Source organism: Epinephelus moara, chromosome 6, assembly GCF_006386435.1.
Source record: "Epinephelus moara isolate mb chromosome 6, YSFRI_EMoa_1.0, whole genome shotgun sequence".
In the NCBI taxonomy this organism is placed as follows: Eukaryota; Metazoa; Chordata; class Actinopteri; order Perciformes; family Serranidae; genus Epinephelus; species Epinephelus moara.
In genome coordinates this window covers 20,317,722-20,341,881 of record NC_065511.1, presented here as the reverse complement: position 1 = coordinate 20,341,881, position 24,160 = coordinate 20,317,722, and the positions used below count along the sequence as shown (strand labels likewise).

Below are 24,160 nucleotides of genomic sequence, written 5' to 3'. Positions count from 1 at the left end.
CATGACCGACACCAGCAACAGTGTGATGACATCACTGGAGTCGTACTGAATAACTCTGTCACACCTCCATCTGCTGGACAGAAAATGACATGACAGCATTTCCTGCTGTTAATAATACACCTAGTGATAGAGGTAAGTAAAAATGAAAGTAGAATTAGACATTGTGTAACAGCTGCGGTGCCATTACAGGGTGTAAGATCTCTGCTGGAAAACACACATTTGGAATATTGAATGAGTCAAAGGAAGGACAGTATAACTTGGTGAGTCTTGCTTTTAAAAGACAATTCAGATACCAAGACAAATGGCTGAGAAAATCACACTCTTAGAAAGTTTCCTGAACTGCCATGTGTGTTCAGAGACTTTCAGAGATCCCGTGTCTCTGAGCTGCAACCACAGATTCTGTTCAAGCTGCCTGCAAAAATTCTGGGAACAAGCTAAAAACAAAAACTGTCCCATCTGTAAGAGAAAATCCTCAAAAGATATCCTGACAGTGGACTTTGCACTGAAGGAACTGGCTGACTCCTTTGCTGGGAGACAGAAAGCTGGATCATGTGAGACAGAGACAGGAGACAGGAAGGTGGAGGTGGTGTTGAGTAAACATGAAGAAAAGCCTAAATTGTTCTGAAAGGATGAAGATAGAGTTGTGTGTCCTGTCTGTGAGTTTTCTCTCCACCACAGTCACAAGGTGGTTCCTGTTGAACAAGCAGTCAGTGACCTGAAGGACCAGCTGAGATCTGACTTAAAGTCTCTGCAGGACAAGAGGGACAAACATGAGAAAGTGAAGAATACATACGATGAGGTGATTCAACACTCCAAGAATCAGGTGTTGTCCACAGAGAGGCAGATCAGAGCAGAGTTCAACAAGCTCCACCAGTTCCTGAGAGAGGAAGAGGAGTCCAGACTGGCTGCTCTGAGGGAGGAAGAGGAGCAGAAGGGGAAGACTATCAGCAGAGAGATGAAGATGATTCAGCAGCAGATCTCCTCTCTGTCAGACTGCATCTCTGCTGTTGAAGACGAGCTGCAGAAACACAACATGTCATTCCTCAGCAGTTATATAGCCACTCAGAGCAGAGCCAGAGTCCAGAGCTCACTGTCAGATCCACAGCTGGTCTCAGGAGCGCTGGTAGATGTGGCCAAACATCTGGGCAACCTGTCCTTCAGAGTCTGGGAGAAGATGAAGGAGGAGGTCCACTTCAGTCCTGTCATTCTGGACCCAAACACTGCAAACCGCTGGCTCCATCTGTCTGATGATCTGACCAGTGTGAGATATGACACAATGCAGCAGCTTCCTGACAATCCAGAGAGACACACTAAATATACGATGGTTCTGGGCTCTGAGGGCTTCAGCTCAGGGAAACACAGCTGGGAGGTGGAGGTGGGAGACCGCCCTCACTGGCGTTTGGGTGTGGCCAAAGAGTCAATTGACAGGAAGGGAAATCTGTGTGTGTCACCAAAATATGGAATCTGGTGTATTACGCATAATGATGGAAAGTACTATAATGTTCTCGGTCAGACTGTCACAGTGAAGAAGAGTCTCCCGAGGATCAGAGTCCAGCTGGACTATGACAGGGGGGAGGTGTCCTTCTTCAACCCTGAAGACAACGCTCTCATCTACACTCACAGAGACACTTTCACTGAGAAACTCCTCCCATTTTTCAGTGTTGGAAATGCTGGTGATGCCAAAACTGCTACTGTTAAAATCTGTCAAAGTGATGTTTCTCTGTGATGTTCAGGAATGTTAGTGAAGACTTTACTGTGACTTCACTGTGTGTAATAATGTACTCAGTACTCAGTCTGCATTACATCATCAGGTTATAAACTTTCATACAGGTACAAATCAATTTATATGTTAAATGATAGCTTATTAGCCTGGTTATCTTGTTTTAATCAGACCACAATATAACACCTAGACCTAATTCTTTGTTTGCAGTTGTGTAATTCTGTAACTTTTATCATTGTCAAACATTAATTTTAGTTTGTACGATTTCTGGATCTTTTGGTGAGTTTTTTTTATCAGTTTTGTTAATGTTTTAATTTCAGTGTTTTACACTTTACACCTGAAGTCTCAGTTGTTCAGTGGCTCTGATTGATCGTTTGTTATTTTGTTCTTTAGCACACTTGATAATTACTGTCTATAATTAATTATGCAAAGCGTTTTTATCTTGTTTTATTGTTTTCATGGAAACTTGCTGCAAAAATGTTTGCACCTAAATCATTGTTTAGAGCTGAAAATCCTTTGAAAGTTCACGACCCATTAAATATTTAGTTATATTTTGTTGAGCCAACACATATAAAGATGGTAACTCCTACTTTTGATATTCTGCTGACTTGTTAATGGATCAACTGAATATTTGCTCACATTGTTTTGTGAACACAAAATGATGAAACTGAATCACATTATCAGGTGAATTATCCTGGTTATCAGCATCTAGTGTTCAGTAAAAACACATTGTATAGTAGTATCAATGACCAGTGTACCTGTTCAGCAGTAGGTTTTTTTTTTCTCAGAATTTTTTGTGTGAGGTTGTTTCTGGTTTCTTTACGTACATCTGTCAATTTATGTAAATGACAAAGAATATATTAAACAATCCATTGTTGGGTAAATCTTTTTTTTATATTTAAAACAACAAATTCTTTAGAAGAATAGAAAATACTTTCAAAAGGCAGAAAGTTGTCTTTAGTTTGAATGTGCAAAGTTTGCTATCAAAGACTTGTTAACACACATTATATCACATGGAACAACAAACTGCTGTCAGTTAAAACCCTGGTGAGGATGACGAGCGTGCAGATGAGCTTCCCTGAGATGGTTTCTGACGGTTCGTGCAGAAACACTTTGGTTGTGCAAACTAATTGTTGCATCAGCTGCTCTGATGACTGGTCTAAAGCAATCTTGCAGGTGAAGACGCTGGATGTGGAGGTCCTGGGCTCGTGTGGTAAAATGTGGTCAGCGGTTGTGTTGCTGGTTGGATGTAGTGCCAAATTCCTATAAATGATACCAGAGATGGCTTATGAAAGTGTAATGAGCATTTAATTCATGGGCAACAGGCCTGTTGACATTCCTGCAGTCAGCATGCCAGTGAGACACTCCCTAAAGACTTGTGACATCTGTGGCACTGTGCTGTGTGATCAAACTGCACTTTTATTGTGACCATCACAAGGCACATCTGTGCAGTAATGATGCTGTTTAATCACCATATTGATATTTTAACGAATTTGCAACCAAAATTTGACAGAATTAAGTATTTTGTGAGATTAAAAAAAAGTCTTAGATCTTGAACGTAAACATGGGAACACATTTCTATTCAGTGTAAATAAATAAATAAGAGAAAAAAAGAGAAAGAAAGGATTCCGAATATTTTATCATGTTATATGCTAACAGTAGGAGGCACCAACTAAACTGTCACGAAAGGTTTGAATTCAGACGTATTCAGTAATAAATACTGAGGAGAATTCTCAGACAAAATCAAGCTGTTTGTCTGTGAATACAATAAGGTGAGACACATTATTATCCAGTTTTTATATCAATGATTTGCAAACAACAGTTAAGCTATGCTGAGTTTGTTTGCTCATGTTTGGAAGTGGCACTTTAATGTGTTATTTGGCTGTGAGGTGTTTGTGTATTCAGAAAGTGAAACGTGGGATCACTGAACATCTGGAGACATAGGCAGGCAGCTCTCTCATTGCAGGCAGAGATCACTGAAACTCTCCAGTGAGGACAAGTCTTACAGAAAAGATCTGAAACATAAACAAAGATTAAATTCATAACAGTATTTCTTTATTATGTAAGTCTCTGCCACGTGTCAGCTGCACCTCGTCCAGCTCGCTGAGGAGATCCAGATGTAGTGCTGCGAAAGAACCCCCAAAACATCCAACCTCTGGCCTGAAGGAGCCCTCAGAAGAAAAACACAACAGACCCACAGTTCAGTTATAGCAACTATAAAAACTGTTTGTAGCTTACAGCGTGTTGCTCTTATTAAGGCACAGACAGATGCAGATAACTGATCAAGATATGAATGATTCAAATTCTGTTTATGTAATAGACGTGACACCACACACACACACAAACACACAGGCAGACAAGGCTCTGCTGTAATTTATAGGTAACCCACAAACATATGGAGCCTGAGTCACGCTTGTCTGAATGCTGTTCAACTCTGCACAATCCTGCTCACCATCCATCTCCCCTCAGCATTTCAAAAGCAACACAAACGTCTGTTAAACATCTGTAAAACATTTGTTCTCTCTCAGATAAGATTTCCTCATTCAACTCAGTGCCGCCACCCCGGGCGTGTAAAACACAGCAGCCTGTGTCCGGCCAGCGCTCAGAACTGCGAGGAGCTTTTTTGTGCTGCTGCACCAAAACAGTTTCTTTACAGTGGATTTGAAGTATTTTTCCAAGTATCATGGATGCTCGAGGGGTCTGGTTGATGTTTTGCCTTCTCCTGCTGGCACGCTGCACGTTCCAGCAGACCGCCTCCTCAAAGAAAAGAAATGGCAAGAAAGGTAGGAGACTAACTTGACACTCTGTAAATAGCTTTTACAGAATAACAACACTGAAGTACCATGTGAGAGTTTATAAGTAATACAGACTGCTTCAGAACATATTTTTGCTTCTTTTTTTTGCTCCTTCAACAGACTCTGCAAACAGTGCTGCAATTGAGGAGCTGAAGAAACAGATTGCTGACATTGTTCAAGAGCTGAATTTGCTGAAGGAGCAGCAAGCTTTGCAGACAGGTATTTGTCCTGCAGAAAGTGTGTGATAAATACTACTCAGTTATTTTTTTGAAAAAGAATGCATAGCTCAGTTTATGGATCACAATAAAAGAAATGTCCCACAGCCTATAGTCCACTGAAGTATATTTCAAATAGGCTTTAACAGCTTTCCAGTGATGGAGAGCCCAAACAGTGACACCTGTACCACACTGACTTCCTCCTAATTCCCCCCTCAGTTTGTCTACGAGGCACCAAGATCCTCGGTAAGTGTTTCCTGGCTGACCCTGTGAAGAAGACCTTCCACGTAGCCAGCGATGACTGCATCGCCAAGGGAGGCAGTCTGAGCACTCCTCTGACAGGCGACGAGAATGACCAGCTCTACAGCTACGTACGTCAGAGCATCGGCCCTGAGGAGCACATCTGGCTGGGCATCAATGACATGGTGACCGACGGCCAGTGGGTGGACCAATCAGGCTCCAACGTGCGCTTCAAGAACTGGGAGACAGAGATCACCCTGCAGCCAGACGGAGGGCGCAGCCAGAACTGTGCCATCCTCTCCACCACAGCCAACGGGAAGTGGTTTGACGAGAGCTGTCGAGCCGAAAAGGCTTCTGTGTGCGAGTTCAACATCGTGTGAGTGTCTGACATTCACATCACTCTGCGCAGATGAATACTTGTGAACTTGGGCATGAAACATGTAGAGTATCAGGTACATTTATGCAATGCATTGGAAAATAACGTGCTGCATTTTCTCTTCAGCTCTCATTTTCTTGACCAAGCCATTCAGATGCAGTGCATTGACTTCACGCAGTGGTCTGGGATACAGTATGTCATTGTATAAGCTAAACTTTTGTTCACTAAACTTGTGATCTCAAACATTTCGGCATATCTTATAGCATATTACATGAAGGTAAACACCACTGGATGGCTTGTCTTTGTTATATGCATTTTATGTCATCTGCTTATCAATGCAATAAAACATTTTTTTTTACTGAAGAGCATAAATCACAAGCGCCTTTTCTGAGGCAATTTCTTTACTTCTGATGTCAAGGTATGCTGCTTGTATTACATTATATAATGTTAATAAACATATGTCTCCTCAGCTGTGATCTTGTTATTGTCGTCTTGCTCACAGATTCAGTAGATGTGATGGAAGTCTTGTGCTCATTAGATGAAAGAAATCCTTATGTAATAAGTCATAAAAAAAGAACTAGGCTGCTGCAGCTAATAATAATAATCAAGGGTGTAGGTTTTGTTCCAACATGGGAGGGGGGACATGTATGAAACGGTGGGTTTGGGAATCCTCTGCCAGAAAATTCTGAGCATCAAACATCTATTTTCCTCCATTCTGGTGAATTTTTATGCAACCTTTTTTTTTTGCATCATTTCATGGTGTAAATGTCTTTAATTCTATCAAAATAAAAGTCGTCTGCTACTTTAAGAAACGCACATGTTCTAAATACTGAGGGGGACATGTCCCCTTCATCCCCATCAAAATCTACACCCATGATAATAGTCACAAAACAGACTTCCCTGGTGTTAGGTTGCTGTTTTTTCCTAGTTCTTTTCACAGAGACAGTGTGGGGTAAAAGTTCACAAGGTGCCAAAGTTTTCCTTTCAAAATAAGACTCAATAATACTGGACCAAGGAAATGGTAAACTGAAAACAGAAAGGCCAGGACTAAGATAGCCTGTACAATGAGAATGGCATTTTTTCCTTTCTCAAGTGTCACTACTTTACATACTCCACAGACTAAGTCATGAAATATACATCACAGGCAGTAAGGGGCATGCAAAGGATGAAATGGCAAGGGTGAACAATTCTTTCACTAAAAACACAAAACATTTTTGAATTTCCAAGGAACGTACAATCGAACCTTCCCGAGGCTTCCTGGTCCTACTTTTCTAAAAACATCTGTGTGGGAGAGTCCCTGTTTCATGAGTCAAATAACTTGATGTGTCTCCACCCTACCCACACGTTTTCCATCAAGAAAATCGAGTTTCTGTGTTGGCACTCTTAATAGTTTACTCACTCAAACAAGGGTTACATCAGATCAACATGTTTTGACGTCTCCATGGACATCCACTGATGTCAGCAGCAGGGCATTTATAGAGAATATGTCCTCATCTCAGTCTCTCTAACACTCAGTGTCAGTCACTGTGAAGTATTCATGCTCATAGTTTACATGTAAACATGTAAACAAAAGTAACTTCACATTCAGAGAGTTCTGGCATTGTTTTACAGCACGCACTTTATTTCCTCAGAAGTGAGAAAGGATTTATGGAAACTTTGACTTTGCTTCCCTCTGCCGTTCATTTTCTGAACTGCAGGAGGCGACATGGCTTTATAAGATAAACAACAGGATTTATTCAGTCTTTTCACACATTTGATTATAAAACTTAAATCCCAATTTTACTCAGATGAGATAAGTTAATATTCTGTGACTTTCTTGTTCAGCCTAATATTGAGATCAATAACCTACATAACGATTCTAATATACTGTTATTGTTTTCTATTCCAGTTAATGTAAAACAGAACAAATCACCTGTACTTGACTGTAACTTAGTTAAGACTTGGTTTGTATCGTGACCTTTCAACACATGAGCACTCATCACACTTACATTAAATTATATGACTCACACAGTCTCTCTTTTAAAAGCTATCTGCTATTAATAACACAATTCATTTAACCAACAATGATACTGACATTGCTTTGTGAGCTGTAACTTTCTGCTGACTGACAGAAATTAAGTGTGTACAAGGATTGTAGCTTCAGGTCAGAAAGGGTCCGTGGTCCTCAAAAAAAAAAAAAAAAAAAAAATCCTAAAATATGGGCTTTCACTCCTGATTCTCATTTCTAATGAAACATTAGTAGAAAACTAAAAAGCCCCTGAACGACCAGAGAAACACATCACTCAGCTAGCAGCACATCAGTCTTGAGATTCCCAAAAGTGTGGGTCCAAAAAGGAACAAAAGCAACAACTCAAAGATCCTAAAATGTATTAACAGGAGTGTATTGTCCTCTCTGTACGGCATGTTTATGGTGTAATGGCACTGTATCTTGAAGTCTCCATAGCAGGTGATAAACAATAGAAACATATTTCTCCCCGCACATACACTGCTGCTGCAATCTGCTGCAATACAGACCATCATCAGACCATCATGTTTTGATGATGCTATAAAAACGCAGTTTATTTCAAGAGCAATGGAGTCCTCTCTTTTCTCCAGTTTATGTTAAAAAAAGAAAAGAAAACCTCTACACGTAAACAGCACACACGTTTGCTCCTGTTAAAACAACCACGATATGTATAATATCTCTCCAAATGAAGAATATTCTCTGCCTTAATGTAACACAAGATCTTTTCATTGTGGCAAAACCGGCATAAAGACGATGGTTATGTACTGCCTTCATCTGAGATAAAACAAGATAACAGCTGCAGGCAGGTTTTAGCAGGGTTGTTTTGTGTTCCTGGCTTTGGTGCAAAACTACACTCAAGAGAAAAAAGCTTTCTTGCAAGGCAGGTAATCACAAAGATGCCAGGGAATGAATATCTCAAAGTTCAAGTAGGTCGAGAGAAAAGCAAAAAGCTGAATCCAATCTTCTCCTCAGTTTCCTCCCTCTGGCTCTAGCCGGGGCCCCAGATTCGGAGAGTCTTCCTCTTCACTTTGGTCCCCAGTCTGGTAAATCACATTGTCCATCAGGGATTGGACGTGGCTCGGGGGCCTGACGGGAAGCGGAGGACCCTGAAACTGCTGGTAAGACCCGACTGGCATGTCGTCTTCGTCTGTGTTTTTAGAGATCAGTGGTTTTTGTGAGTCTTTGTGCCCTGAGACGGGTTGGCATCTGTCAAACTCCCCGTAGACGCCCATCTCTGCCCCCTTTCTCAGCAGGTCTGTGTAGACCAGCGTGTCCTCAATGGACTCGTACACATGGTACTCGTTCTCATCTGTTTTTGGGAAGCCGTTTTGTCCTGGCAGGAAGCTGATGCCGTTTGGATTGTAGATGGACACTTCATGATTTAGCTTTTTCTTCTTCTTCCTGTTTGGCAGGAGAGACATGACGATGACAGCTTGAGTTAAATACAGCATCAAACTTTTACATTATAACTACAAAAAATTTAAATGAAGGAGGAAATCTCTAGTAGATTGAGGCAGACATGACATTTTTTGAGAGACTACTTCTTTACTTACTGAATAACTTGGTTTTTTCCCCACAAATGCTCTATTTGAAAAGACAAAAATACCTGCCCATAAAGTACACACATAAAATCTAAAGAGTAAAACATAACGCAGATGCACTCACCTAATCACCACACAGACCGCTACCAGCACGATGACAAAAATGACCAGCAGAGCGGCCACCACACTCAGGATGATAGTCAGCAGAAGGTCTGAATGAGAGAAAACAACAATAGATACAACCTTTAATTAACAATCTCTATCACAGTGATTCCCAACTGGTGGGTCATGGTCCAAAAGTGGGTCCTGGGTTCATTCTGAATGGGCCGCAAGTGATCTGCATGTCAAATTTGTAAAAAAAAACAAAAAAAACACCTTTATTTTGAAGTACAGCCAATTTCCAGCACAGAGCTTTTATTTTGGAGTGCTGTTTCCTGTTATAGAGTGAATGACTCATGCACAGCTATTTGAGGACATGGCAAACCACAAGTATGACACTGAATATATTAAATGGAGTGGGACTTAAACTAATGACGAAGGAAAAATCTGGACCCTGTGGCTGGACCTGTTGGGAATCACTAGGGCTGTAATCAACCAAAGAAAATCTTGGTCACCTAAAGTCGTATATAATCTTCAACTAATCGATTAGTCGTCGGGGGGGTAAACAATCTGCACATTATTTTTACTTCTGTGGTGGTGTGTCTGTGTCACTCTGCTGTTACACCTTCAAAACGCTAGTTGGTGGTGGAGGACTGTGTTAAGTGCTGTAAAGTTTAGTTGATTCAAAACACACATTAAATATGGCTTAATAGAGACAAATTCAAACACAAGAACACAAATCAGCTTCACTATAAATCGCAGCATTGACAGACAAACACTTTATCTGGACACATTTCCCCCACCAATAAAACATGCTAATGTTATTAGCACAAGTCTATCGCGTTTTACATTGTATAAATTAGCCTATAGCATCTAGCGATAATTCCTTTGTCTCATATAAAGTCAGGGACAACAGCAACATGTAACAAAAGTAACAGCACATAATTTGGCTCCATTACAACTCACACCATTCACCACAACCATCACACTAAACACGTTTTCCAAACAAATACAACATGCTAACGTTATTAGCGCCAGCCTATGGCATTTTACATTGTATAAATTAGCCTAGCTACGAGCAGAGATTTCCTCTGCTTAATCCTGGAAAGCTGTTGATGTTCCCAGGCTAAGATCAATGCGCAAAAAAAAAAAAAGTCAATTTAAATTAGGACATCCATCAGTTCTGAACAATTATCAGTGCTACTCAGTAGCAAACTGACTTTTTTTTTGCATTAATTTCAGCCTGTGAACCTTTTTTGTGGCTGTCAAGCCCAGTTGCATTAGCGTGCGGGTATCTCCTCTGCCGTCTTAGTTGTCCATTGCACAGACGCACCCAAGATAAACTTTTTTTTGTTGCCCTAAGTTTCACAGCAGCCCTTAGACTTTGCAGGCTATAAACAAGCCTGTAAATACCACGGTTGCATAACTTCATCACCACCACAATGAGACAGTAAAAAAAAAGGAAAAAAAGCCACGTTTGGAGTACAGAGCATCTTCCTTTTTTAAGACACGTAAAAGTTTCAGGATTCAGAAATGCGGTATTTACGGACATATTCTATGTCATAGAACAAAACATGAAAGTCTCTTAAGCTCGTGTTAACCACAGACCTTATCTCAGGCATCTAACCAAAAACGCATATGACAAACCCATTGACATCGAAATGAGGGAACTGGAAGCGCTTAAATGTTAACTCATTTCCTGGATTTTGGACTCTATTTGGTCATCAACTAAAGTCTTGGAGGCTTTGAAATTTTAGCATATTGGGACTATGACATCTGCACAAAATTTACGGCAATTAATCTAATAGTTGTTCAGATATTTCTGTGTGGGCCAAAATGGCCGACACTGCTGACTACCAAACTCAGCTGTTAGCATGGCTCTACATACCACATAGAATAGTCTTGGAGATGCCAGTGTGATTGATTAAAGCATCAAGTCTGTTCCTACGTCTGTTCTTCCAGTTAACACAAAGCTATAATGTAGACTGAGGAAACACTGCAGAATGTCCTCTTACTTATGCTCTTCTGCAGGGTGATCTGTATGATGACGCTGAAGTGTCCCCCTCCACTCTCCGGCATACAGTTGGACATGTTGAGGTAGAAGTTGTCGGAGACTGTGATCTCACTCTCGGCCTCCTCGTCCTCCCTGCGGCTGTATTCCTCCTCCGGGGAGCCGACTCTCTGCACCCTGATGTTGGTGTGGCGGTTGCTGCACTTGGGCTGGCTGAGGTTTGCAAACATCAGGTGAGCCTCCATCTTCGGGGGAACGGAGATGATCCAGGAGATGGTGGAGTAAGACTTCATTCCTACTGGCCAACCAGGAGAAGCCAAGAGGACAGGAGTGTCCCTCTTTGGAGATATAGTGAATATGTATCTTTCTGCAGATGATTAGAAACAGAAGATTATTAAATATCACTGAAATGCACGCATTTATTTTTATACATTCTTAATTCAAATGAAGTTTCTCGTTACCTGAAATCTCCTCTTTCAAAATGGCGTTCAGCACATACTTGCTTGTTGTTAGTGCTTTACCCCTCGTGCCGGACAGAGTGACAGATACATTGGTGTGGAGTTGGATCTTCTGTATGGCTCCCTGCGGGCAGAAGTGTCCCACAGTAGTGCCGTCATCTTCGGCCACTTTGATAATGATGCTGTCGTTGCATCGGTTCCCAGGTAGGCACTGCTTGAGGGGCCCAGTGGGAGAGGTCAGCTCCACGGTCCCGTGCTGACTAGGACGGAGAGTCCAGGTCACATTGCTTAGAGGGAAGGGAAGGCAGGTTGGCAGGGCAGGCACCGACAGACGGGTCGGAGTCTTGGAGCAATCTCTGAGTTGACGACACTCTGACATGAAAGTACAGGTTTAAATCAAGAGAGGTTTGGAAATCAAACTGAATTTCTGCTTTCAGGGCTACAGCAATGAATTGCTTCCCAAAACTACAAAAAAAGCACTTTTGCACTTCTAGTAATAGAAACTGAACTGAAACTAAATTCGGCCTAGAGCAGTGGCAGAACTTCTTATAGTTGACATAGGCAGGGTGCCACCCAGAGGGGGCACTTAAATAATAATAATAATAAAAACAATGATAATAATAAAGATGTTAGGGGCAGGAGAAGGTTGCCTAGGGGCGCTGAATGTGTTCGGTCAGGCCCTGCCTTAAAAACTGTCTTCATGAGAACTGTTTACACTGAACTATCCGGATAAACAGGGACACCGTTTCTTTAAAGAAATGGTGACAACATAATTCCATTCATTCCACTTTTTGGGGTGGAGGCAGAAATGTCAGGGACAGATCTCAAAACCATGACAAAAATAAATCAAACTATTTGAATAGCATTAAATCTAAGGGAGAAAAAAATATATTTTTTAATTGTGATTTGGATGAACTGACCCTTTAAGCCACAATACAAAATACAAAGAGGGAATGCGATGTTGATTGGGTGATGCAGAAATCCATGGAAATATACAATAAAACTTGTGGAGTGACAAAACTGGCATCCAGCACTATGAGGTTAACTATTTTAGGCTACATGGTGTAAGTCAGGGTTCCGAATTTCACTTGGATGTCAGCTCCAAAGACTTTTCAATAACTTTCAAGGTCTTATTTTGTCTAACAACAAAAAATGTCTGGAGTAAGATGCGATGTCATTCAGCCACAGATGTTTTCAGTCATGATATTTGTTAGGATATATGATATATTAACCCAAGTATGGAGAGTGAAATGAAAATGATTCAAGGCTTATTTTCCAGGCCTCCACTAAATACTTAAATCTGAATTTACCTATGACTCTCGTGGTGGTGACTTTTACATCTTCAGGAAAGCAGTCCTGGAAAGTCAGCACACTCTTCGATGTGACCGTGATTGTCTCCTTCAGCGCCGAGTTCATTTTCATCCTGCAGTCAGATTTCGGTCTCAACTTCTCGATGTGCAGAGAGAGGCCCTCTATTTTCCTCAGATCCACTGTACAAGTCACTACAGAATACAGCACAATAACCCATCAGCATTTCTTCTGTTTGCTCTTCTCTCACACACAAGCACACACATGCAAATGTGTGGGCACGTGCGTTTCAAATCACAACCATGTCGAACAGGAATTTGAATTTGATTTGAATGATAGAGATGAATGAGATTTCCCGATCGTTACAGGAAGTGTTTCCTAATAGTGTGCTGCTGCTGTCATTCATGACTCAGTGGTGAGGCAATCTCAGAGCTCCCCTAACCTGAGACCTGAGGGCTCAGATAAACACTGCAAGTCCCACGCTCCACATCACTGGTCTATTACTCACTCACACTGAAGTTGTCTCAGAAAACTGGGAAATTCTATCAAACACCTGACGAATAAAACTGCACCCTCGTTGTAGCATGACACGATGACATAAAATGAAGATTATTTATATTCAGTAAGCACATGCCTGCTACAACATGCAGAGGAGACATACATTATCCTCTTAACTATTTTATGAGCAGCAAAGCCTTCACCAACACTGAACCATTCTTTATGTTACCCCTGTGCCCAAAAACTACTTTCATTTATAAACAGGACATTTTATAGACAGGACATTTGCAGCTTTAAAAATGATAAGATTAGCCTTCTTTAATATGTAGGGACAACAGCCTTCTGAACTCTCCTAAAACCATTTAATATCTTTGTCAAATAAAGAATTTGGCACAAATGGACTAATAGACTTAACTGTTTCGGAAATGGATTTGTTGTTAACTAATTCAAGTATTAATTTGAAGCAGCAATATTAAACTTTTTTGACCACTTGGCGACAGCAGAGCAAGCTGTAAAAACTGACGTGGCGAACATGTTAGCAAACATACACCCAAGAGACACAAAGCAATATTAGTATCCATTTGGAGTCGAGTTTCTGTCCACCTGGGGAGTGTAAGACCTGTTTGCACTTGGTTTTAAAAAGGTGATCATATCACAAGCAGATGGCACTAAATACAAGTGTAAACAACCAGAGGACATACTGTGATCCCATCGCTCAAAACACTTGCCAAGGACACATTTGACCACGTATCTTCTGTAGTGTAAACACTAATGCGTCCTGATGCTGTGACAGGACACATCTGTGCAGATTCTGAGGGTGAACGCATGGGACCAACACAGTCTCACTCTGGAGTTGTCAAAATCTGGCATTTGGGCAGTGACTTGCGGCGTCAGACACAGACAAATAAAGCCTTCTTTTAAAGTCGGCATGATAGGTGGCTGGTTGCTGTTGTAGTTTAATGACGCTCAACGGCGTGAGGAGAAATGTGGCGGGACAACCATGTGTGTTAGTAGTTTTAGGGGAAAAAAATGTCAATATGCGGTGTTGTACCGACATATGCATTTATTTTGAAGGAAACTGTATGTAAACGGTAAATTTCATGTGAAAACAGACGTGTATTTTGAAAGAAGACAATGCATGTAACAGGCAGAACTTGACACAACATCCCAGAACGTCAACAACCAACGCACCCAGGGTACCTTGCACGTTGTATCTGGATGTGGAAATTCCATGACCAAACATCGATATATGACGAAGAGTGAGAATGTGTTGAGGGGACACATTCCCCTCAATAGTTAGAACATGTGCATTTATCCACCCCAATACAAACATGAAAGTAGCAGAGGACTTATGATGATTAAAAACATTTCCCCCATAGATTGATGCACAAAAGCCACAAACTGGAGCATAAATATGTACCAGAATGCAGTGAATTAGTTGTTTGATGCTCAAATTTTTCTGGCAGAGGCACCCAGAACCCCTCGTTTCATGTGTCCCCCAGTATTGAAATGAAACCTACGCCCTTGCGTCCTTGACAAGGATGTAACAGAAAGTTAGTCACAATGCAGGATGTGGTGGTTGTTTTTGTGACCTCACACTAACACTTTATAACTTGTTCATTTTACAACAAGTCGGACAAAGTGTTAGCGTGAGAGTCCATCGTTTTGCCCTTTGAATGAGACAGTTGACATATTAACTGTGTGGGGACCTTTGATCTTCTAGCGTAAGTGACGTAGGCAGTAACAAAATCTGAACACAGGTGGTCAGCTGGAGACACATGATCGACACAGGTGTGAACGGTGACATGTCTCAGATGTCCACTTGCATTCAGCTTACCAAGCCGCATTTTAAAACCAAATGTAAACAGGATTCTAGTCAATATACACACTCTTCCAGCTCATTTTTTTGGGTCTCTACCAACTCCTGAGTGAGATATCTGGCTCTTTAGCCGCTAAATGCTCCACTATGTTCACCAGCTTGTCACTAACTTGTGACAACCTAACCTGTGTGCTGACAGCAGCTGCCTGCTGCAACCAAATACGATGATATGAGAGCAGTGAGAGTGAACCAACACAGTACAGATAGGCTTGACAAGAAAAACAAAAATAACAGATGCTAAAATGCTCACTAGATGAGATGAGATGAGACGTCAGGTGATAATTCTCGGTGGGTTTATCACTGCAAGCAATATCTTTCACTTTACACAGTCATTTGATCCATTGTTGAAATAAGAATATTGATTATAGCAGCTTTAAATTTCAGTTGAATAAACATTTGACACTTTAAATGATCCTTAGAAATAAGCCTACATCTCAGTTAGTTCAGGTTTATGTGGAGCATTCAGAAAATCATATCTTTTCCCTGGCTCCATCTACTGCTTAAATATTTGAGATGTATAACATATGATTTTAACAGGGATGGATACATAACTACCTTGGCAGACATAAAAAGTTAAAACTGATGCACAAACCTGGCAATCCTGTAAATGTGGACGACACCTTGAGGCTTAGCGACAGTACAGGAGAGCCACTACGTCCTCTGTCCATCTCGCAGTTCCTCAGCTTCAGGGTAAAGTCTCCGTGCTCCTGGACTGGCTGGTGGTCCGTTAGCCTCGACACCGACGCCCCTCTCACTTTGTTGTGGTACTCAACCGCTGTCTGCTTCTTCAGACAATGCGGCTGTTTGAGATTTGAGAACTGAACGGATATCCTGTGTTTGTCTGGGACCTGAAAGTACCACTCCATCACATCATCGTCGGGAAAACTTTCTGGGTAGTTCGGAGAAAGCAGCTCTGATGTCGAGGTCCCTTTTGGTAACGTCAGCGTAATTTTGGCAAGGGCTGTGAGCGAAAAGAAGACACACGGTCAGAAAATGATGTCTAACATACGAGACATGAGAGATTTTCAGACATTTTAAACTCACATTTGATCTCCTCCCCGACAGACACATCAAACTGGCCATTTTGCAGCTTCTGCCCTGCTGGGACATCCAGAGAAAAGCTGCCTGTATTCAGTATCTGAGCGCTACTGACAGGCCCCGTTCTGCAGTATTTCCCTACGGTCACGTTCCCTGTTGCCTGGAAGGCCTGGAGGGTGTAGCTGTGTTTGTCTGGACATCTCTCAGATGGCTTAATCTGTCTTAGACCAGTGTTACCGAAGTCTATTTTGAATGCTTCCTGCGCAAAGGCCTTCAGGTTCCAGGTGAACTTGCGGTTAAAATCCAGGAAGGGAAGTGAGCCAGAGTCAGCCTGGACGATGCGGCCGTTGCACGACTTTGTGTTACAATCTGCAAGGAGATATTAAAGACAAATAAATCCACCAATACTGCAATAATTCAGCAAGTTGATTAGATTTCCCTTCAGTGGTTATATACTTACCTATATTTCGCACAATTTCCACGATGAATACATCTTGAGGTTTGGAGCATTCAAACTCCAGTGAGACAGGAGTGTTGTCTTCTAGCAGAAGGGATGGGTGACATTGTCGTGAGCTTTCTGCTACGGTGCACACTTTGCAACCTTCGACCTGACTACTGCTGATGTTGAAGGTGGTGCCTCTCTCAGGGGTGACGTTCAGCTTTTGGACCCCTGAAATGGAAAGTGATTAAGAGTAAAGAGAGAAACATTGGTAAGAAAAAACACCAGATGTCCACTGCTGAATAACACCATGAAATCACCACTTGAAAATCAGAGTATGAAGAAGTTGAATATTAAATACATGCTTTTATTCACTGTTAACAAAAGTCAGAGTGACTAATGTGTTCAGGCAGACAGCTTGGCTTCACTCCCTCTATGACTAACCAAGCCTGTACTGAGCAAACAGAGCTATGTTCACACACACACACAACAGCACCTGATGAGCTGCTGGAGTCAACTCTATTGTCTCACATATCCTGGTTTACACTGTATTATTTCTCTTTCTATATATATCCCTATATCCAAAGTGGACAAAACAGACACCTAACCTATCATCTGACACATGACACATCACATTAGCTCTGCCAGCCTTTTGGGTGATGAGGTTTGAGTTGAGCAAACAACAGAAAACCGCTCAGGCCAGTCAACAACAAAAGCTCCACACTGACACCACAGGGCCCTTGTTTCAGTTTTGTCCTGATCCTGAGCTTGAACATCATTTACTCTGCCATAACTAATCAATGTGCTCATTACAGCCATCCAGATCCCTGCAATTCATCAACAGCCATATTTAGCAGTAATCAGCACAATAACAACAGCTTAGAAATACTTCACAGCCTAATGATGTCTGATGAGACCTCCATGTTAGTTCCTGCAATCATTGTCCTGTAATTTGAGGAATAATCAGTGTCCATATTTAAACAGCAGAACTCATCAGCATTTCAGAGTCAGTCGACTCTGCTGGTTAATGATTACGTTAAAACGTACCTGATACAGTGAAGGCGATGAGCGTAAGAAGGAAAATCAGACGCGTGACTCTTGACATGCTGTCCCACAGTGTAACGATACTCTTATTTGATCCGGAGGGAAATCAGTGCAGATCTGCGTATATTTCATTTCTTCTCGTCCACAGCTGTAACCTTCATGCGCCACATTTTCCTCTGGTTTGCGTGAAGCTCAGCTTGGAGTTGATGAGACATGACTCCACCACTTCCTGTAAGTGTGACTGTGTCAGCGGCCAAGGGAGTGTTCACGCTCCAGGTAATGTAAAGGCGTGGCCAGGTCCGCCATTTTGGCAGGTACAGAGTTCATGTGCTTTATAATATCCGTGATATAGATATAAAATAAAATAAAATAAAATAAAATAAAAATAAACTGTTATCTCTATAGTTTAGTGATTTCTTCAAATTCACAGCTACTTGATTACAATTAAGAATATTATTAAAGTTTGAAAAGTCCACACAAAAAAGCCTATACAGTATACTATTTTTTTAATTAGCCAATCTGTAAATACAGACTACAAATAACCCAGAGGTACCATATGAGAAATTATAGTGCCTCAAACTCAACATAAACTCGAATAGATACCCATTACAGAATTATTATTATTTTTTTTTTAAAAGTAATGTTATGTTTCTTTACCTGCCAGATTATGAGGTTCACATATTCAAAAAATAAAAAAATAAAAATACAACAGTCCTGCAATAATTCCTTCAAATGCATTTCTGAAATTGATTTATTATTATTATTTTTATTAATAATATCCGTGATATAAAATAAAATAAAATAAAAATAAACTATTATCTCTATAGTTAATTGATTTCTACAAATTGACAGCTACTTGATTACAATTAAAAATATTATTAAAGTTTGAAAAGTCCACACAGAAAAGCCTATATACTATTATTTTAATTAGCCAATCTATAAATACAGACTACAAATAACCCAGAGGTACCATATTATTATTATTATTATTATTGTTATTATTATTATTATTAATTATACTAATAATATTAATAATAATAATAACACCATCTTTCCTTCACAAGCCCCAAAAGGATGTTATAGCCTTTACAACCCTATTGGTCAGACGGCTAATACTGATCACCTGGAAATCAACTACACCTCTCTCTCATACTCGCTGGATAAGGGACATCCTATATTTTATCAGACTGGAAAAGATGTGGCACTCAGCTTTTGGTTTATACAATAAATTTAACAATACTTGGGGTCCCCTTTTTCAATATGTTAAAAGGATTAAGTTCTCTCAGAGTGACCTACATATTTGACAGTGAGGGTTGTGTAACCAGTGTCAGGTGGGTTTGGTACTGCGGGTCCTGACATGTACTTTTTTTCCACTGACTGATGTTTTGGGGGTTTTTTGTTTGTGTGTGTGTGTGTGTGTGTGTGTGTGTGTGTGTGTGTGTGTGGTTTTGTTTGTTTTTTTCTCCTGTTGTTGAGGTATTTCAGTTAAATTGTTGACTCTTCACCTTTTCAAATTTTTATTGTACAACGACTATAACTGACAGACTATACATGTATGTGCATCTGTACAATATGCTCCTTTCTTTAACTATGGTCTTTCGAAAAACCCAATAAACACAGTTTAAAAAATAACAATAATAATAATAATGACAATGATTGTATTGAGGACACAAAGGTCCACTAAGGTGTCCTAAATAAAAACAGATGTAGCTGACAAAATATACCATGTTTTACAGTTCATTCATCTGTTGAACTGTATTGAAATACACTGAGAGGTGTTCCTGTTATTTTGTCCACCCCACTTACAGCCCTGATGAAGGGAGGGATTTATTGAAGGGCTGTTGTTTTAGACGACATTACTTATTAGATGTAGGCCTACCTAATAAACTGCCAACTGAGTGTATTTGTCATGGGAAATTAAATGATCTATGTGCTTTCTATTCAAAGCTAATTCTTACTGATAAACATCCACTCCGAATTTGTCATCATTATAAACTGGTCGGGCAGCTCAGCAAGTCACACACAGTTTTGTTGATGGATCAGGCTGATAAAGTCTCATGACAGCAGCACATCTACACTCCTCCTATGAAATTTTAAAAAAAGGCAGGTTGTATGTGGTGAAACTTTTAGTTCTGAGGAGCAAAGCAACCCACATGTTTGGAAATATTAACATTACACCACTAACACAACCATTTTTAACAGATGATGAGCAACTCTCCGAATATTTATACACTAACCATGAAAAAGAGAGGAAGCACGGAGCTGACCGCACCCTGACAGATTATACTAATACAGATTTTACACAGTTTGCAGTGTGATCATGAGCCCTTTGAGAACTGCTGGAAATCAAGATGAACCAGCTACTGATGCTCATTTTGCATCAATAATTTAACACTCTGAAATAGGCCATTGTCAAAGAGAGTACTTTGACACTGAAGTAGACTACATAATAATTCCACATCTACACCTTAGATCAAAAAATCTGAAGTGAGCTAAATGTATAACTAAAGCTGCATTAGGTCATACAGCCAGGCATTCATACAGTGTATGAGATCATAAAAAAAATCAGTGTCCATTTGTGCATTTGTGCACCTAATCCATGTTAAAATAACTTAATGATCATTTTGGAGGAGCAGTTTGTGGTGCTGTTGAATTATATTGTGCTGGGTGTTTCTATGACTTTGTCCATCCCTTTTACATCAATGAGGGTAGCGAACATAACAGAATCTACTCAGTAACACTAACTACATCCTCAAAAATGATCACACTGCTGAATCAACACCTCTCTATGAAAATGAAACTGAATAATATAACCTCATGAAGTTAGACTAGTTTTAGCTTAGTGTACCTAATAAACTGGCACATGAGTGCATATTTTCCACAGGCTTTGACAGTGTTGGCTTTCATCTTCTGATCACATGCTGTGTCCACTTGACATAAGCCTGAAGTAAACTGATTTAGGCTACAGAGAGCAGGTCAGAGAGAATCTGAGATATAGCCTATAATCAATTTTATTTTCATTGAAACCGTTGGAACATGAATACAAATAAGCACGCATATTGAACTTGACATTATAAATCTAACAATATAATTATTGAAACCCTCTCTATGTCAATCATAAACAACATCTATTTCTCAGAACGCATTGGAAAAAACTATTACACTTACTTTGAACATGACTATAGGTTATATATGTGACGGCACACCTCAAAGTTCAGTTTTCAGTGCAAAAGTCCTACACATGGGATAAGGCAAAAACTTTCTAGAAAGATTAAAAACTATACAAACACTGTTTAAAGAGAAAAGTTTGCACAGTTTACGCTGACATAATCTATAGGAAGGCCTACAAGGGTATACAAAACACATTGGTCCCAGTATAGATTACTATTGGCTAGTATAATCCATCATACTTTACCTTGGTTGTCCTAATGAGCAGGAGCTTTAATAACTGTTAAAGAAGACCCCCAAAACTAAAGCATCTCATCAAAAAGTTCTCCAAAGCTCAGCATTCGGCTGAATCATTCATTCAGGTGAACAGTTGAATGGCTACAGTTATAGTATAGGCAGCACAGGCTAATTATAATAAAGATTATTTTAATTATCTCGGTCTCCTCTGCTCCATCCCATTAGGCAGAAATCCTGCAATGATCGGGACTGGCCATATGAGAGCAGCAACACTCCACACAATGATGACCAAAGTCATGAAACAAGCCACAAGTGTCGACTCGATGGGCTTTCTGTTCAGCCTCCAACTTTTGTCCCCCTTCAGCTCGTCGAGGCTGAAATCCACGCAGCAGAAAGTGATCTGATCCCCGGTCTGCTGGCCCCTCGACCTGCCCTGCCCAAACCGCCGGTACCGGGACATCCCGCAGCCCACGCACAGCCTCAACTCCTGCTGACCCCCGGTGACCCCGAGATGCTCGATGACGACAGGCGAGATCGCCCTGTTGAAAGACGCGGAGAAAAAAGCCCTTCCGTGGTTGTTGGTGGTGTAGATGAGCACATCACACTGGAAGCCGAAGCTGCTGTCCCAGCGGGCCACCAGCGAGGTGGGCTGGAGTCTCTGGACGCTCACGTTGCACTGGGACAGAGTCTGCAGGGAGGAGGCGTCGGGCGAGGCTTCGCTCTCCTCCACGGACCTCTTGGAGAAGCGCACGTCCACCTCCAGGTTGGCCAGGAACCTGTTGGAGGAGTTGATGGGCGGCAGGAGGAGGTCTTCGTCGCTCCAGCCTTGGCATCGCTGGAGAAGTCCGGCCACCGCTGTGAGAGCCAGCAGGAGAGTCGGAGAGTCGTTCAGCATGGCACAGGGCGCGTCTCTCCTGCTCGCATGGTGCTGTGACGATCCGCAGGCGACGGACGCAGGCGTGCAATGTTTGAAAAATACCAGTCGCCAGTGATTTTAATAATAACGCACCTCCCGATGGAGAGATTCAATTCCCTGCCCGACTGGTATAAATGGAAACGTCCAAAGCCTGTCACATGCGCGCGTCCCCCTCCCTTTGGATATTTCCCTACTGACTAGTTCTCCAAATGTGCCCTGCAGTCGCTTTACAGTAGAAGCAGGCTGGGCAGCTCCGTGGGCTGCCGTCATCACAGCTCGGAGCCTCTCCGAGCCTCACTCCCTCCCTGTCACTTCAGGTGTGAGCGCTCAGCTCGAAAACACAGAGGAGCGGTGAGGGGAGAGCCTCCAGTGCGCAGGGACAGAAGCGCCAAATTCAACACACATCTTCCAATCAGCAGTCCTCACACACACATGCTCAATACAACTTTCTCAATGAAATGACTTAAAAACGGTTGTCGACCTGTTGAGAAAATACTTTGGATAATTAAGATAAGTGGTGCACTATCTGTGGCACCAATCCTGGTCACGTTTGTGATAATGTTCATTTGAATTTGTCATATTTCTGTATTTAACTGATTCAAATCACTGTCGTTTTAATACTCTTACTTATACTTATGTAGCTACTTTTTTTTTTTTTTTTTTTTTTGTCTTGTCTTGCTGAAGTCATTATCTAGCTGTGGTATTGTGTCTTATTTTGGTAATTTTTATGTTTCTTTGTGGTTGTTTTGCTTCATTTTGCAGTTCTTTGCATCTCTTTGGGGTCTATTTGTGACTCTGTGGTCCTTGTGAGTCTCTTCCTGTTTAGCACGTGTTAATTTGGGTGAGTCCTGTGCAGGACCCTGACAGGACTGCACGCAGTGTCAAATTTATGATGAGATACAATCTTTAAATCAGTGGTTCCCAGTTGGTGGGTACACCAAGTGAACATGTTAAGTTTGTAAAAAGCACACTTTGGAATACAGTGAACCTCCTGCAAGCCAGTAGTTTTTAATATTCTTATCAACATGGGAGTGGACACATTTCTTGCTTTATGCAAATGTTTGTTAATTATTATTGCAACAATCCAAAAAAATGACAAAGACTGTCCAGAATTTTCTCCAGAATAATCTCAAAGGTTCTGCGCATATCATGGCAAACTCAAGCCCAATAAGCAACAACAGATGGACATAATGACCTGAATGTAACATTGCTCACACCATGTAGTGTCCAGCTTTACACATGTAAAGGTTAACTAAACATCCCCTGTTTTATAAGCAGCTTGTACTCTGGTGGTAACTCAGTTCAATTCAGCAGTAAACGCAAATAACTTTGGTCTTGTCGAGAGAACCATCAGCAGAGCTCTGAGGCTGAACTTGTCATTCTTTATCCATTTCTGCTCACTGAGGTTTGTTTCTTCTTGCCACCTACAACAACACATTCTCACTCCGACCTCGTCACATATTGACGTTTGTGTCATGGACCTTCCACGTCCACATAGGACGTGCAAGGTACCCTGGGTGTGTTGGTTGTTGATGTTCTGGAACACTGTGTCAAGTTCTGCCTGTTACATGCATTGTCATCTTTCAAAATACACTTCCATTTTCACAGGAAATTTAACATTTGCATACAGTCTCTTTTAAAGTAAACGTACCACCACGAATTGACATTTTTTTCCCTTCAACAACTACCACACATGGTTAGGTTTAGGCAACAAAAGCACGTAGTTAGGTTTCGGAAAAAAAAGAACAGAGTCTGGCTTTAGAATCTGAAAGTTGGTGTTTGTTGGACCCATCCAGTACCCCTTCTGCCTGCTCCACTTGGACTTTCGCTGGCTTATCTTTCGTCCTTGTCCCCCTGCATTTCCTCCTGATGCCACCGGGTGCCATTAAACTATAATGGACACCTTTTTTCATTGGTTTCTGACAAGTCACTGCATTTCGACGACTTCAGCGTGAGACCGTGCTCTCCACAACGTTACTGCTGCATGGCTTCCTGATTTCCTAAACTACAGGTCATAATTACAGAACGTAGGTACATTAATCGTAAATAAAAAAGTGAGTGGCATTAAAAGGAATTTGCGTTGACTTGTTATTAACATGTTAACTTTGACAGCCCTAAGCTAAATGTCTCTAGAAGTCTGGTGATTAAGCAGTGAATCCTTTATCTGCGTATT

General features: G+C 41.1%; 3 protein-coding genes and 1 pseudogene across 3 annotated transcripts; 2 read left to right on the top strand and 2 right to left on the bottom strand.

Annotated features, from left to right (window-relative positions):
- The first annotated feature begins 244 nt into the window (after positions 1-244).
- LOC126391713 (zinc-binding protein A33-like) lies at positions 245-1,759 on the top strand (annotated as a pseudogene).
- A 2,028-nt stretch (positions 1,760-3,787) lies between these two features.
- clec3ba (C-type lectin domain family 3, member Ba) lies at positions 3,788-5,815 on the top strand. Its single transcript, XM_050047603.1, has 3 exons — positions 3,788-4,503; positions 4,636-4,734; positions 4,950-5,815. The coding sequence occupies exons 1-3, from the start codon at positions 4,404-4,406 to the stop codon at positions 5,348-5,350; spliced, it is 600 nt and encodes a 199-aa protein (XP_049903560.1). The 5' UTR covers positions 3,788-4,403; the 3' UTR covers positions 5,351-5,815.
- A 1,697-nt stretch (positions 5,816-7,512) lies between these two features.
- On the bottom strand, positions 7,513-17,896 carry cdcp1a (CUB domain containing protein 1a). Its single transcript, XM_050047601.1, has 9 exons — positions 17,670-17,896; positions 16,644-16,853; positions 16,190-16,552; positions 15,738-16,106; positions 12,771-12,962; positions 11,464-11,832; positions 11,007-11,369; positions 9,017-9,104; positions 7,513-8,752 (listed from the first exon to the last, which is right to left on the bottom strand). Exons 1-9 carry the CDS (start codon positions 17,725-17,727, stop codon positions 8,320-8,322), a joined length of 2,445 nt encoding a protein of 814 aa, XP_049903558.1. The 5' UTR covers positions 17,728-17,896; the 3' UTR covers positions 7,513-8,319.
- Positions 17,897-19,326: 1,430 nt separating this feature from the next.
- Positions 19,327-23,911, bottom strand: LOC126391661 (transmembrane protein 158). Its single transcript, XM_050046554.1, has one exon. It carries the CDS (start codon positions 21,964-21,966, stop codon positions 21,265-21,267), a length of 702 nt encoding a protein of 233 aa, XP_049902511.1. The 5' UTR covers positions 21,967-23,911; the 3' UTR covers positions 19,327-21,264.
- Positions 23,912-24,160: the final 249 nt, after the last annotated feature.

Excerpts from the sequence above, each read along its gene's own strand:
- LOC126391661 (XM_050046554.1), bottom strand. The coding sequence starts at position 21,966 with ATGCTGAACGACTCTCCGACTCTCCTGCTGGCTCTCACAGCGGTGGCC.
- cdcp1a (XM_050047601.1), bottom strand. The coding sequence starts at position 17,727 with ATGTCAAGAGTCACGCGTCTGATTTTCCTTCTTACGCTCATCGCCTTC. Across the intron at positions 16,107-16,189 it reads TGTCGGGGAGGAGATCAAAT|CCCTTGCCAAAATTACGCTG; the intron begins GTGAGTTTAAAA and ends TTTCGCTCACAG. Across the intron at positions 9,105-11,006 it reads CACCCTGCAGAAGAGCATAA|ACCTTCTGCTGACTATCATC; the intron begins GTAAGAGGACAT and ends TCTCTCATTCAG.
- clec3ba (XM_050047603.1), top strand. The coding sequence starts at position 4,404 with ATGGATGCTCGAGGGGTCTGGTTGATGTTTTGCCTTCTCCTGCTGGCA. Across the intron at positions 4,504-4,635 it reads GAAAAGAAATGGCAAGAAAG|ACTCTGCAAACAGTGCTGCA; the intron begins GTAGGAGACTAA and ends CTCCTTCAACAG. Across the intron at positions 4,735-4,949 it reads GCAGCAAGCTTTGCAGACAG|TTTGTCTACGAGGCACCAAG; the intron begins GTATTTGTCCTG and ends TTCCCCCCTCAG.